Source organism: Monodelphis domestica, chromosome 1 (genome assembly GCF_027887165.1).
Source record: "Monodelphis domestica isolate mMonDom1 chromosome 1, mMonDom1.pri, whole genome shotgun sequence".
Taxonomy (NCBI): domain Eukaryota; kingdom Metazoa; phylum Chordata; class Mammalia; order Didelphimorphia; family Didelphidae; genus Monodelphis; species Monodelphis domestica.
The window spans coordinates 658,244,201-658,259,587 of record NC_077227.1 but is presented as its reverse complement, the minus strand read 5'-3'; the positions used below and the strand labels follow the sequence as shown (position 1 = coordinate 658,259,587).

At 39.5% G+C, this 15,387-nt stretch overlaps 1 protein-coding gene across 3 annotated transcripts in view; it reads left to right on the top strand.

Annotated features, from left to right (window-relative positions):
- The window catches only part of STON1 (stonin 1), a 71,353-nt gene that overhangs the window by 42,850 nt on the left and 13,116 nt on the right, over window positions 1–15,387 (top strand). For 2 of the 3 annotated variants that reach the window (XM_007475287.2, XM_007475288.3), the window contains one exon: window positions 1,222–3,175. In XM_007475287.2, the coding sequence (XP_007475349.2) occupies window positions 1,270–3,175 (1,906 nt within the window). In that variant the 5' untranslated portion in view covers window positions 1,222–1,269. 3 annotated transcript variants of the gene reach the window in all.

The window sequence follows — 15,387 nt, the reverse complement described above, 5'->3', positions numbered from 1 at the left end:
TTTTTCATCATTCTCCCATTCCTGAGTTATCTAACATTAAAGTCCTTGAGTATGAGAGTTTCACCTCATATGTAAACTTGTCCAATTTCTCTCCTTCCTTTCTATAACACATATTAGTACAAAAGCTACTACTGTCTTCTGGTGGGTCCCTTGCCTATTCTCATCTTACAAGATGAGACAATCGAGTGTCTCATGAAATGATGTTTCTTGTTCATTCTAAGTACACAAGGAAACCAACCTCAGAGACCCCTTTATTTGTGATTCCAAGGAGAAATAGTGAACCATCTTTCTATTCCTCTCTGACTTCTTTATTTCATCATCTTTGTTCATAATGTGTTAATGAGGCCATATGGCTACAGCTTGATTCCTCCAATAATATTTCAATTCATTGGTCACTGAGCAATGACAGTTAAAGGGAGCCCTTTCCAACCCCTCTTAATTCTAATGCCTTCTTTCTTTTTATTATTTCCTTTTTATTCTGGAGAGAGCTTTTTTGTACATATTTATTTGCCTATTGCCTCACCTATTAGATTATATGCTCCTTGAGATAGTCTTTTTATTAATTTATTTAGTCACTCTAGAACATTATTCCTTGGTTACAATAATCACATTATTTCCCTCCACCCACCCTTGCCGCAGCCTTGAGATAGTCTTTTTGCCTTTTTTCATATTCCTGGTACTTAGCATAGTGCCTGGCCATAGTAGGCAATGTTTATTGACCAACAGTGATCTTCCATCCAGAGAACCAATCATTATCTTTGCATTTTTAGGTGCTATAAAAATATCACCCAGAGCTGAGGGCCATTTTTGTATTTTGATCTAATTCATGGATCAGCCTTTCAGAGCCCACTCAAGCTAATTTTTCATTGGCATATCTGCAAAGGACCCAAGGTTGTTGCCATGCCACGATAATTCACCTGTTATTGATGATTATGTTGTTCTTAATGAAAAACAAAGCAACTAAGCCTTGGCTTATTTCAGAGTCATTATTAGATGAGCAGTTTGATTGCAAGTGCTCTGAGGAAGAGATTACAATTTATGATGCAGCTACCACAGGTCTGTACACTTATGATTCCTTCTCATGTAGTGGGATGATAAAGCATTGTTAAATTAAATTGAACTGAAAAGTGCTCTATATTTTTAGCTCCATGAAAGCAGGTAGCATGTAAACCTGGATACTTTTCTATTTGAGTGCTTATCTATTTTTTTTTCTTTTAATAGATACTTCATGCATAATACACCAAGAAGCGCGTTGCTTGATTCTCCAAAATGTATTCTGCTAACCCAGCCGATTGGGTCACATTTGAAGATGAGCCACTTTCTCAGTCCTCTCAAAAATCAAAGAATTTTCCACCGGAGAATCACAGCATCTGTAAACCAAATGGACTTAAGCTGAATCTCCCCGGCCTCAAGGAATCCTATGCTTCTTCCTCTACAAGTGGGACCCCTCTTTCTTCTCCCATCGTAGACTTGTACCTAAGCCCAGGCCCCCCGAGTAACTCTCCCCTTTCCACACCTACCAAAGACTACCCAGGCTTTCCTTATATTCCCAAAGCAGAGGGGATTCACGCACTTTATCCTATTCCTGAATGGCCATCCAACAGCCCACTCCCAAGCCCAGGGCCAGATTCTTCATTGCTCCCTTCTAAACCCAGCTCTCCTGCCCAATCCTCTGCACCCAGTGATCCTTTGTGTAAGCTTCCCGATGCCAAAGCTGGGCATCTGAATGAAAGGAACCCTCACCCTCACCCTCACCAGCCTGAAATCTCGGGCCGTCAACGGGACTTTCCGCAGTTCCAGTATTTTCAGGAAGACTGTGCTTTTTCAAGTCCATTTTGGAAAGAAGAGTCTTCACCTAGCACCAGGTCTAGCAGAAGGATGGCTCCTCCTGAACAGAAAAGTCTCAATCAATGTTCATTCAACTATGTCTGTGAAAGACTGGAACACCTGCAAGCTGCGGCTGATGCTACAGACTCAATCGGAAGCCTGTCCATGCAGTGTCTGTACACTGGAGACAGCAGCCCTTCCTTCGTCCCCCAGACGTTATTCAGAAGTCAGCAGAAAGTGGGCTGGTCCTTCATGCTTAGAATCCCGGAGAAGAAAAACATGATGTCTTCTAGGCAGTGGGGTCCAATTTTCCTGAAAGTGCTGCCGGGGGGCATTTTGCAAATGTACTATGAGAAAGGGCTAGAGAAACCCTTTAAAGAGCTTCAGCTGGACCCTTACTGCAGACTCTCTGAACCCAAAGTAGAGAACTTTAGCATGGCAGGAAAAATCCACACTGTGAAGATTGAGCATGTGACTTACACAGAGAAAAGGAAGTATCATTCTAAGACGGAAGTGATCCACGAGCCGGAAGTGGAGCAGATGTTAAAGTTGGGGACCACAGACTACCAGGATTTCCTTGAGTTTTTTACTGTTATCGATGAGGAACTGATGAAACTCCCTCCTCTCTCCAAACAAAAAAGAAATTATGAAGAACAAGAAATTTCCCTGGAAATCGTGGACAACTTCTGGGGAAAGGTCACAAAAGAAGGAAGGCTAGTTGAAAGTGCTGTCATTACCCATATCTACTGCCTCTGCTTTGTAAACGCAAACACAGAATGCTTTTTGGCTTTAAATGACCTTGAGCTACAGAAGAAAGATGAGCGCTATTTTGAGCGAGATTCTGAAAAGAAAGGCATTGAAATTCTCGAGTATCATTTTCACAAGTGTGTGAAAGCACCAGAGTTTGAGCAGTCGAGGATCATTAAGTTTTCACCATTAGATGCTTGTCGATTTGAGCTGATGCGTTTTAAGACATCGTATGATGGGGAGGACCTTCCATTTTTGGTGAAGTCTGCTGTGGTTGTCCAGGGTGCGTATGTTGAGCTCCAGGCTTTTGTCAACATGACCTCATCTGCTCTGGCCCCAACGCTTTCTAGTCCTTTGAGATTCTGTGATCATATAATGATACATTTCCCAGTCCCAGCCCAGTGGATCAAAGCACTTTGGACCATGAACCTCCAGAGGCAGAAGTCCCTGAAGGCCAAAATGAACCGTCGGGCTTGCCTTGGTTCTTTACATGAACCAGAATCGGAACCCGTCATCCAGGTCACAGTGGGAACGGCAAAATACGAGAGCGCCTACCGGGCGATCGTGTGGAAGATAGATCGGTTGCCAGATAAAAACTCAAGTAAATATCTGATTTTTCTAGTTGTTTTCCAACATTGTGGGGTTTTAAATGTTTTCCCTCTGCTGCATATTGTACACACTGGAATCAAGCAGTCTTAAATATCTAAATAATTCTGTCAACCGAGGCTCTGTCTACACAACCAATACTATTGGTTGAAAGGTAAAAAATGGTCAGGTTGGTGTTTGCACGTGATATTTTCATAATTCAAAGTGATTTAGTTGGATTGATTTTAAATAGACAACTGAGTCTTTTTGGCTAGATCCCTTGGACCTAAGATCCTGTTTCTGATGGGGCACCAAGGACAGTTTGTGGGTTTGAACCTTAGATTTTTTAGAGACATCCCTAAACATCCCAGTTTCCCAGAAAGAATGGAAATTTGAGAATGAGAAGAGACCACAATTGTTTTCCAATGCCATTTATGCCTAAAATAACCTATAATGAATCTATAACCCACAAATATATTTTGGCTCTTTTGGGGGCAGATATTTACAATCTCAATCTGTATCAACTCTTGCATATGGCATATTCCATAGGTTTACCATCTATTATGCAAAATTAGACACACTGACATTTTAGGGTGATAAGCTACACTGCTTAATTAGGGCCTCTTATTGTTATTATTTTAACTTATTTATTTTACTAAATTGACAGATTTTCTAGAAGATCTAACTTAGAGGGACAGCTAAGACCAGAGATGGGAGATCCTAGGTTCAAATCTGGCTTCAGACACTTCCCAACTATGTGACCTTGGGCAAGTCACTTAAAACCCCATTGCCTAGCCCTTATTGCTCTTCTGTCTTGGAACTAATACACAGTATTTATTCTAAGATGGAAGTAAGGGTTTAAGAAAATTGAAGAAAAAAAAGAAAATCTGTCTCAAAAGGGACCTTAGAATTGGTCCTCTGATCCAACTCAGAACAGAATAAGAATCCCTTATTGAAATATTCTCCCACAAATAATCATTTAGACTTTGCCTGAAGACCCTCAGTGAGGGGAAATCTTCTAGGGAGCCTATTCTTTTTAGAGAGTCCCAATCCAATCCTTATTTTAAGCAGTTGGGTTGTTAGGTGGCACAGTGGATAGAGCACAGATCTTGGAAATAGGAAGACTTATCTTCCTCAGACACTTATTAACTGTGTACTGCTAGTAATGGACTATGTAATGTAATAAACAAGTCACAATTTTATTTGCCTTTTAAAAAAAGAAAGAAAGGAAATTGGGTTGTTTACAGAGGATAATTTGGGGCAACGAGCAAATTTAGTGGTAGATTCAAAAGGGACGGTGTCTATATTAGTGTGGCCCAGTTCCAAGGGGGTTTCACTTGGGCATGGTTGCTTACCTAAAGGATTCTATGTAGTTGATTCTATCTGAGATTCTTTGCAGGTTAATATACATTGGGGTCCAAGGCAGAGCCATAACTCGGGTAGGGCAAATGGACCTTTGTCCCACCTTAGCCCTTGGGCTGAAATTTAGAGGTGTGCTTTCTCCCCAAGTAGTTTTTCAGCCTGGCATCCCTGCTTGATGGTTCTCCGCTGGCCTTGCTCCATTGTCCCCAACATTTGTAGTGTGATAGCTGTCCTGGGCGATAATATCCCAGTACTTTAATTCTTCTACCATGACTCTCCCAGACCTCAGTAGCTTTCCTCTTACCTGTCACCACTGGAGCATCCTCACCTCATCCTGGAGTCATTGAAGATGTCTGTGCTATAAGTTCTCCTGTGGCTGCATTGTTCCTGCCTCCGGACCCCGTTCCCCACTTCTGCTCTGCCATTGTCTGCTCCTCCCCACACGTTGGCCTCCTAACAGGAACTAAAGGTCTCTGGGTTTTTTGCCATAATATTTCTGGCCAGACTTTCAGGGTGACGTGTTGCCGTTTCCCAGGTGTGAGTGCATAGAGTAGAGCAGACACAATTCTAGGGCTTGCAGGAAAATCATTTATGGAACAATGAAGCTGAAGACCAACACATACTTGGGGAGGTGAGATCTGGAGCCTCTTGGTGGGCTTTGTCTTGGCCTGACCCATCTTGCCCCCTCTATTAATGGTAACCTCCCCAAGCCAATACTGCCTGGTATCTTAGTCTCCAACTCTTCCTCTGTCACCTCCCAATTTCTCTCTCTTTTTTTTTATGGGGGTCTTACCTCAAGTACTCTGAAATTATTAGCCGTTGCTCTGATCCCAAGAGTAAAATGGACTTGCTGCATCTTCTCAGAAATAGAACAGAAGGGACCTTTACTCCCCGAGGCTCCCAAACCACTCCCACTTACCAGGGACCTCCAGCCTAGTTCATTGATGGCTGGGTTGGCTTTTGTAAGTTATCGTATTGACCTATAGAGCCTAGGCTCAAACAGAGGAACATGTTGAGCAGTCTATGAAAACTAGATGCTCTCTCTTAGATTTTCCATGTCTTCCCATCTTTTCTACCAGCTCCTTTGTTTATTCTGGTTGCAGAGCCATGTGGACCCTCATTAATTATTCCTTCTTTAGAATGTGCCATTGATATAGAAAATTTGTATGGAAATGCAATCTTGTCCCCTAATAATCTAATATTCAGGCTATTTGTGGAGCTAATTTCCTGGTATAAAACTCAAACTGTACCCTGCCCTTCTCATAACTCCACTGTGATGGGATCTATACTTACTCAATTATAAATTTGCCAATTAATTTTTGTAGTTGAAATACAACAATGGTTTTTCATGCCATAGGTTATGGTTAAAATCCATGCTAAAATAACAAAAATGATAACAATTTTTATTATTTCTTTGCTTTTGATTTTTGGGTTTGTGGCATTTTCTTCTAAACCTTCTCCTATTTATGGGGGATTAAGTTTAGTTTTAAGTGGTGGTTTGGGTTGTGCAATAGTGGTTAATGAGCTAAATTATTTGTTTTTCTCTTTCATTTGTTTGCTGAGGAAGGGAGTAAGATCATCATTAAAAAAAATGTTCCCTGGGGGCAGCTGGGTAGCCGAGCCTAGAGATCTGAGATCCTGGGTTCAAATCTGGCCTCAGACACTTCCCAGTTGTGTGACCCTGGGCAAGTCACTTGACCCCCATTGCCTAGCCCTCACTGCTCTTCTGCCTTGGAGCCAATACATAGTATTGACTTCAAGATGGAAGGTAAGGGTTTAAAAAAAATCTTGCCTGGGGATTTTGAGGGCAATAACCAAATATCTGGTCTTTTTATTTGGGTGATTTTTTGTTTGTTTTTGGGCTAGATCTATGATTGCATTAGTCAGTCATTAAGAACTTATTAAGCATCTAGTAGGTACCAGACACTGGGAATACAGAGAAAGGCAAAAGATAATCACTGTATCTAAATCCCTGCATCTAAGGAGCTTCACAGACTAGGGGAGAAAATAACATAAAAATGAATGTTTTTTTTTTAAACCCTTAACTTTCCATCTTAGAATCAATACTATGTATTGATTCCAAGGCAGTAGAGAGGTAAAGGGTAGGCAATGAGGGTTAAGTAATTCACTCAGGATCACAGAGATCACGTTTGAAGCTAGGTCCTGTCTCTAGGTCTGTCTCTCCATCCATTGAGCCGCCCAGCTGCCCCCATGAAAATGAACATAAACAAACCAGATATGTACAGGATAATTAGAGATCATCGACAGAGAGGAGGCACGAGCACGAAGGGATAGCAGAAACGGCTTCTTATAAAAGGTCCGATTTTAGGTAGGACTTGAAGGAAGCCAGAGAGGCTAAGAGGCAGAGATGAAGAGGAAGAGTGTTCTAGATGGGGGAAATGCCCAGAGATCAGCAGATGGAGTTTCCTGTAACTTACAGTCTTAGAGCATTGCCTGGGGGCTCTGAGAAGTTAGGCGACTTGCTTAATCACACAGCCAGTATGGGAGAAAGGCAGGACTTGAATTTAGGTCTTCCCACCTTCACTGACAGTCCTCTGCACTATGCCACACAGCCTTCTCCGCTTCTGAGGTTAGAGGAGTTAATAAAAATGGAATCTTTCCTTCAAAGGAAAACAGATCAAGGGCAGTCTTTTTCTGCTTAAAATTAATACCTGATCTAATTAACATGTGCAGAGCTAGACCCAGAGAAGTAGGTCCTGATGATAAGGAGGCACAGGGCAGTAGAATTATCTTTGAGGTCAGTGATGGACACAGGGACCTAAGGAGGTCAGTCTTGTTTCACCAAGTGGATCGCAATTGGAAATGTGTTCCTAAGGGCGGGGTAGGGAGAAGGGTTCAAATAGCAAATTCTTATTGTTCAGTCTTGTGGTACGGCCAACCAGACTCAAGGAAATAAAACTTTCAAGCTCAGTCAAGCCAATGCAAACTTTATTTTCTAAACTCATGATAGAGTCATGGATCCTCCTTTAAAATTTTTAATTGTTACATTAATGCATATATACATTTTTTAAATTTAATACTGTTTAAAACATTTCCCATTGGATCTGACTCTTTGTGACCCCATAATGTCCATGGAGTTTTCTTGGCAAAGATACTGGAGCCTTTCCTTCTCCAGCTGATTAAGGCTAACAGGATTAGTGACTGGCTCTGGCTCCCACAGCTAGTAAGTGTCTGAGGTCAGATTTGAACTCAGGAAGATGAGTCTCCCTGTCTACTATTTTCTTGCAGAAGATAGCAAGAACCCTCTATTGAGCACTTTATTAACGGAGCCACGTAGCTGCCTCTTTCCTAGCATTAACTGTGATGAAACGATCACTTATTGATGAAGCAGCACTATAGTATGTATAGAGGGGTTGGGGGTCAAAAGGGAGTAGAAGAAGGATGCGAGAATGGTTCCCTGTCCTGTGTGTTTAGGATATTTGTGTATAAACTTGGCATGACAGTAGATCAAGTACATTTGAAATGAGTAGGCAAGGTGTAAACATTTAGAAACCTGAAGATTTTAATGATGTATTAACTAGCTATTGGCCCCAAAGGGAATGAATATGTGAAATGACATTCTCACATAGAAAAATAGAAAATGAGTTGGAACTTTGAAAGTGGTTTTTTCAAAGGTACTCAATGCCATCAGCTCCATCTAGTATTCTTTTTTTTTCCTTTAATTGATTTTATTTTATTTTTAAAAATTTTCTATGGTTACATGATTCTTGTTGCCTCCCTCCCCTCTTCACTCCCAATTCCTGGAGTTGACAAGCAATGTCACTGGGTTATACATGTAGCATCACTTGTTATAGGGAAATTAGCAGGAGCAGGCGCTGCTGAAAAGGCAGAAGCAGGACCTTCCTGCTTCTAATGATATTCACATCTAGAGAAAGGAAGGTTCTACTTCTGCCTTTTCAGCAGCTCCTACTCCTGCTAATTTCCCACTTGAATCCTATTTCCATATTATTCATTTTTGCAATAGAGCAGTCTTTTAAAACCAAAACCCCAAATCACTAACCCATACAAACAAGTGATAAATCACATGTTTTCTTCTGGATTTCTACTCCCACGGTTCTTTCTCTTGATGTGAATAGCGTTCTTTCTCCCTCCGAGTCATCCTGGATTACTGCATTGCTATCAGAAACAAAGTCAATTACATTTGCTCATCCCACAATGTTTTAGTTACTGTGTATAATGTTCTATCCAATATTATTTTGATTATTTATTATATTAATTATTTTAATTATTTAATCATTATCTGGGATACTTAATTCCTAAGTTTTCATTCAATAAATGTCCTTTTACCAAAGTGAGCCTGCATGCTTGGGAAATCAGGAAATTCTAGAGAGAGTAACAGCATGCATGGTATAGTTGATAGAGAGCTGGATTTGGAGTTAGGAAGACCTCGGTTCACACCCTGCTTCCAAAATTCACTAGCTGTGGAACACTCAGATAGCCACTCTGAGATGCTATTTCTATCTCACAAGCTCAAATGAGATAATGTGTATAAAAACGCTTGATACCTTTTACAGATTTCTGGGATTCACCAGGAGGTCAGAAAGATGCTGCCCAGATTGTGGTTACATATGAATTCCAAGCAGGAGATCTAGAGAAAAGCAGTGTGGAGTGAATATTTACTCTGTAAGGCATCCCTGTGCCTCCTACTAAATGTGCAATTTTGGGGAGTAGAGCTCCAAATGAAATGCCTTTACTGGAATGCACTCTCATCTGGTTCTCGATTTTACCAGTTGCTCAGCACTTCCTTTGCCAGAAGATGGATAGAATAGTCACTTAGGAAGCATGTAGCTCTCACTTTTCATCCTATTTCTGTGATAATTAAAATGTTTTGGGAGCAAGGGAAATATATAACAATTATGACCACGGAAATATGTTTTCTACTGTGTCTTGGGTTTATATAAATATAAGATGGTCGCCAGGGAATATATTCCCAATTTATGAATATGCCCAAGCCAACTGGGTTTTATAGAGAAATTTAATTTATAATACACTGATTAATCAATAGAAAAAGAGAGAAAGTAAGAAAGGAATAAGAATGAATAAATCAGTCAGTTGGTTTTATCACTCACCAAGATCTCTCTAGGTAAGGCTTCACATGCCAACCTCAGGCTCCACCTTCAAGAGAACCTCCTTTCAAGAAATGTTTCCAGAGAATTCTCCTCCTTCAGAGCCAGCTTTCTCTCCTGATCCTCCCACAGAGCAACCTCCTCAGTCCTCCTTCAGAGCCACCTCGCTCAGAGCAAAACCTCCACCTCCTTCCCCTCAGACCCCGCTATCTTTAAGGCACCATCTAAGTTCCCTCCCCTCAGTTCTCACATCTACCAATCACTGTCGATGTCTCCCCTGTGCCAATGGTGGCTCTAGCTTAACCCAGGACCGCCCAGAGGTCTGTCCCCTTTGCACATGTCTGTTGAAGGTCATATTCTCAAATAATTAAATCTTGATCCTTTGCTGCAGCCCTTCCTAAATCCTTTTACTCTGAGTAGGGTGAAGATTGTATTTTCCAAGACCTGGTTCTGTCATTCTAAGTATCTCTATTGTATTAATTCTAAAATCAATCATGACTCAAAGAACTTCCTGTTCTATGTTTAAGCATAGGTCAAAGCCCTTTCCATTGTTCAGCAAAAGGTTTCTGTCCTAAAGTAGTCTTAGATAGGGAGGAGGAGGAACCTCCCATGCCAATGGGGTTTCACATTCCAATAGAGTTTCTTACTATCAGTAGGAAATTTTTTCCAGTATGAAATTTCCCAATGGTGAAATTTCCAACATTTGTAAGTCTAAGAAATTTTAAGGTTTACATTTCTCAAATTCCTCAAAGCTTTTGGTTTTAATAGTTTCTTGCAGAAGACAGCGAGAAGCTGGTCTTAAAATGTGGAATCCTTCTTCAGGTCAGTCAGGAAATCTTAGAGAGCTTATTCAGATGTCAGTAAGTCAGCATTTTAGTGTATTCCTGATGCTATGTATGGTACTTCCTCCCTCAATATGGTGCTCCCTCCACCGATGCAGATCTCAACCCCTCTGGACCTTTTCATCATGTTTGATCATTTTCCACTGTCTGGACTCCATCAATATTCACCAAATGACAACCATAATTCATTTAATTATATTAATATATAATTATAATAATATATTAATTAATTATAGAATCCTTTATGATAATATAATTAATTATATAATAATTAACAACATATAAACATATTACATTAATAAATATAAATAATAAAACATAATAAAAAGTAATAGAAAATAATAAAAAGTAATATATAACTATAATAATTATATTAATTAATTTTATTAATATATAATAATAATTTTAAATTATACAAAGGTTTATTCTTTCATTCTTTTAATATGCTATGGATACCAATACCATAGTTGGGCTCCCTATCTGTTATCCTTTGATTTCATTATGTAATTGATCCAGTTACTTTTTTTTAAACCCTTGCCTTCTGTCTTAGAACGAATACTGGGTTTGGTTCTAAGGCAGAAGAGTGGTAAGGGCTAGGCAATGGAGGTCAAGTGACTTGCCCAGGGTCACATAGCAAGGAAGTGTCTGAGACCAGATTTGAACCCAGGACCTCCTATCTCTGGGCCTGACTCTCAATCTACTGAACCACCCAGCTGCCCCCACCAATTACTTTTAATAATAATAATAATAATAACAACAACAACAATTAGTAGTAGTAGTAGTAGTACATATAGGTACTTTAATGCTTGTAAAGCACTTGGCAAATAAAAGTCATTTGCTTAAGAGGATGTGTGATATATACATCCTCAAAATAACTTGATGAGTTATTGTATTTATTTATATATTTATTTGTATGTATGTATTATGTATCTATTGAAGTATTTATGAGGCTATAAATGTACTATATGACACATATATACTCACAATAACTCTGGGAGGTAGATGCTATTATTCTCATTTTACAGATTTTCTCTTCTGCAAGCAAATATTAAAAGCCAAAGCTTTGAGAGATTTGAGAAATAGAATGAAAATCGAGTCCTCCATGCTTCCTAAGTGACCACTTTATCCAGGTTCTGGCAAAGAAAGTCCTAGGCAAATGGCAAAACTGTGAATTAGATGACAATGGTAATATTTTTATTGATAGAGAGTGTATTCCAGGAAGACACTTCAGAGAAAACAGAAATATCCAGAGGATAAATGACTTGGACTAGGTTCCAAAAGTAGTAATTACCTGCCATCCCATTTGAATTCAAGACTTCCTGTCCCCAGCTCTAACATCAATCTACTGTGCTACCTGGCTGTCTCTTTTTCTAGTCAAACATGTCCTTGAAAAATCTCATTTATGACTTTCTGAGCACAAATCATCATTAGTAATTTGCAGCACCCTCCCATATGTTTCTCCATTGTCATTCTGGTCATCTGCCATTGGTTTTTACTGCCATATAGCACCATTGGGAAAATACTAATGTTCAAACAATGGACTTTGGGGGAGGTGAGCAGTTTGTATCATTGAAAGTATTGTGCAATTTCCAAAATTTAATACCATCCAGGCTCCTGTTCAATTTTGGGTCCTAGAGAGCCCGAGAGGTAGTTGACAATGGGCTGATTCACTGGCTGCCCATCTAACTGTATTTCATCATCTGGACAAGGTAATTTTTTTTATCTACTTTTTTTTTTTCTGAGAGTAGATGGCTAGACCTATATGTTTCAAATAAGCATGAGTTTTATGGAAGGGATTTTATAAGATTCTGGAACCTGATTTAATTAGTACAATGCCATCTACAAATAGAAGCATCCTTCCTTCATTTGTACGGGGTCTAAGACCTCTTCCTTGACTCAGGTGAATGTATGTCTTTCCTATTTGATGCTTTGCTTTGATGTTGATCTTATTAGAGAGGTAGCTTGATAGTGTCAGTAACAATAAAAATGTAATAAGGACCTACAGTGCACCAGGCACTGTGCTAAGTTCTGGGGATACAAAGACACCCAAAGGACTGTCTCTGCTCTCAAGGAGTTCATAATCGATTGTGGGAGACAGCATGCAAACAAGCTACAGAGGAGAGAGGTTGGAAATAAGCAGCAGAGGGAAGGCACTAGAATTGAGGGGAATGGGAAAGAGTTCCTGTAGAAGATGGGATTTTACCTGGAACAGGAAGGTTCAAAGGAGAGAAATTGGAAATAAGCAGCAGAGGGAAGGCACTAGAACTGAGGAGGATGGGAAAGACTTCCTGTAGAAGATGGAATTTTGACTGGAATTTGAAGGTTCAAAGGAGAGAAATTGGAAATAAGCAGCAGAGGGAAGGCAATAGAACTGAGGGGAATGGGAAAGACTTCCTGTAGAAGATGGGATTTTACCTGGAACATGAAGGTTCAAAGGAGAGAAATTGGAAATAAGCAGCAGAGGGAAGGCACTAGAACTGAGGAGGATGGGAAAGACTTCCTGTAGAAGATGGGATTTTACCTGGAATATGAAGGAAGCCAGGAAATCCAACAGGCAAAAAGGAGGAAGGAGAGTATTCCAATCATGTCAAATTGAGTGTTTTCCATTTGCTCTGGTGGTGATAGGAGCCACTGGGATTTATTGAGTGAGTGTATGTGTGTGTGTGATATGTGGCTATTGTATATGTATGGGTGGGTGACTGGGGTATATTAGAAAGAGAGGTGGAGTTTGGAGTGGCAGCTAGGAGGGGTGGTGGTGGATAGAATGCCATGCCTGGAGTTCAAACTTGACCTCAGACAAGTATGGGGCCCGGGTGGGTTATTTAACCTGCCTGCCTCAGTTTCCTCCTTTGTAAAATGAGGATAATAATAGCACCTACCTCTCAAGGTTGTGAGGATTAAATGAGATAATTGTAAAGTACACATTACAGTGCCTGGGATTAATAAATAAATGTTGACTGTTATCATCGTCATCATCCTTATCATTTGGAGTCAGCAGGCTTGGCCTGGAGCCTGGCTTTGTTACTTCTTACCAATATGATCTTGAGCAAGAGATTTAACTTCCCTAATCCTCAGTTTCCTCATCTGTATGATGAAAAATATGGACTTCATGACATCTAACCTCTCTTCCGAGTCTAAATTGGGGATCATTTGCAGATTGTTGAAGAGTCTAATTGTATGTCATAATCTTTTTTTTCTGTCATCCAAAGACATATTTGAGAACAGTCTGTAAGTTTACATTTTGTTCTACTAAGGCTTTTTTCTTTTTTCTTAACCCTTTACTTTCTTTTTCTTTTTTCTTTACCCTTACCCTCTATCTTAGAGTCAATAGTATTGATTCTAGGGCTAGGCATTTGGGACTAAATGACTTGCCCTGGGTCACAGAGCTAGGAAGTGCCTGAGACCAGATTTGAAGCCAGGACCTCCCATCTCCAGGCCAGGCTGTCTATCCTCTGAGCCATCCAGCTGCCTCTCAAATGCTTGAAAAAAAATCAATGAGCCGACACAATGGGATTTTATATTCTTTATCCCTTTTAATTGTGTGATGTAGGAAATGGCAAATCAGTTCAGTGTCTTTGCCAAGAAAACCCCAAATGAGATCATGAAGAATTGGACACAACTGAAAAAACAACTAACTAAAAGATGGAACTGCTGTTGAAAATTGTAAAAACTTGACTATTCTCTAATCATATTTTAATTGAGGATACATTTGGTGCATGGAAAGACCAGCCATTCTCATAAAGAATTATATCGACAAGAAAATAGGCATGTGGGTTATTCATTGCCGATATTTTCTCATTTGCCCCTTCTTAAAATGTGTATCCTTCTGAAAGAGATACTAACTGAATTTCATACTAACTTTCACATAATTAACATCAGAGTCTTTTCTGAGAGCAGATTTGAAAGGGCAAAAGGAAAAGGACAAGAATCCTGGGCACCTCAAGGAAGTTCATGGAACGGATTTGGGAAAGCAAAAAGGAAGCAAAGGCAAATGACTGTTTTTATAATTTTCTCAAGAGCTTTATAAAGAAAACTATCAAGAATTTTTCTTTATCTCTCTACGTCATTCCTCTATAGTCTTCCTAGTATCTCTTATTCTCACTGCCTTGCCATCTATTCCCACTAACTCCCTGTAATTTAGTAATGTAAAGTGTTCCAGTGTGCTCAGCAATAAAAACTTTAAAATTGTATGGAATAGGTTTGGTGACTCAGAAGGAAAGGAGCTTGGAGAGAAAGTAGTTACTACTCAGGCCAAAGGGTGCCCCTTAGTGGCCATCACTGGGATAAATAACAAAGTTGTTTTTACTATGTTTAATATTACTTAGAGATTCCCATTTTTTAAAAATGGTAGAACAATTTAGAATACTGTTCAGACTTTCTTTCTTTCTTTTTTTTTAAAGAACCCTCCAATATATAGAAAAATAGAAAATGAGGAATTTTCCTCTTGGATTTCTTTCCCTTTTTTTCTATGTCTTATACTTTAAAATGTGTTATGAGGACATGGTCATGTGGACTGAATTTTCCTTCCCTTCTCCTTCCTCCTTCCTTACCTTCCTTCCTTCCTTCCTTCCTTCCCTTCCTTCCTTCCTTCCTTCCTTCCTTCCTTCCTTCCTTCCTTCTTCCTTCCTTCCTTCCTTTCCTTCCCTTCCTTCCTTCCTTTCCTTCCTCCTTCCTTTCCTTCCTTCTTCTTTCTTTCTTTCTTTCTTTCTTTCTTTCTTTCTTTCTTTCTTTCTTTCTTTCTTTCTTTCTTTCTTTCTTTCTTTCTTTCTTTCTTTCTTTCTTTCTTTCTTTCTTTCTTTCTTTCTTTCTTTCTTTCTTTCTTTCTTTCTTTCTTTCTTTCTTTCTTTCTTTCTTTCTTTCTTTCTTTCTTTCTTTCTTTCTTTCTTTCTTTCTTTCTTTCTTTCTTTCTTTCTTTCTTCTCTCTCTCACTTTCTTTT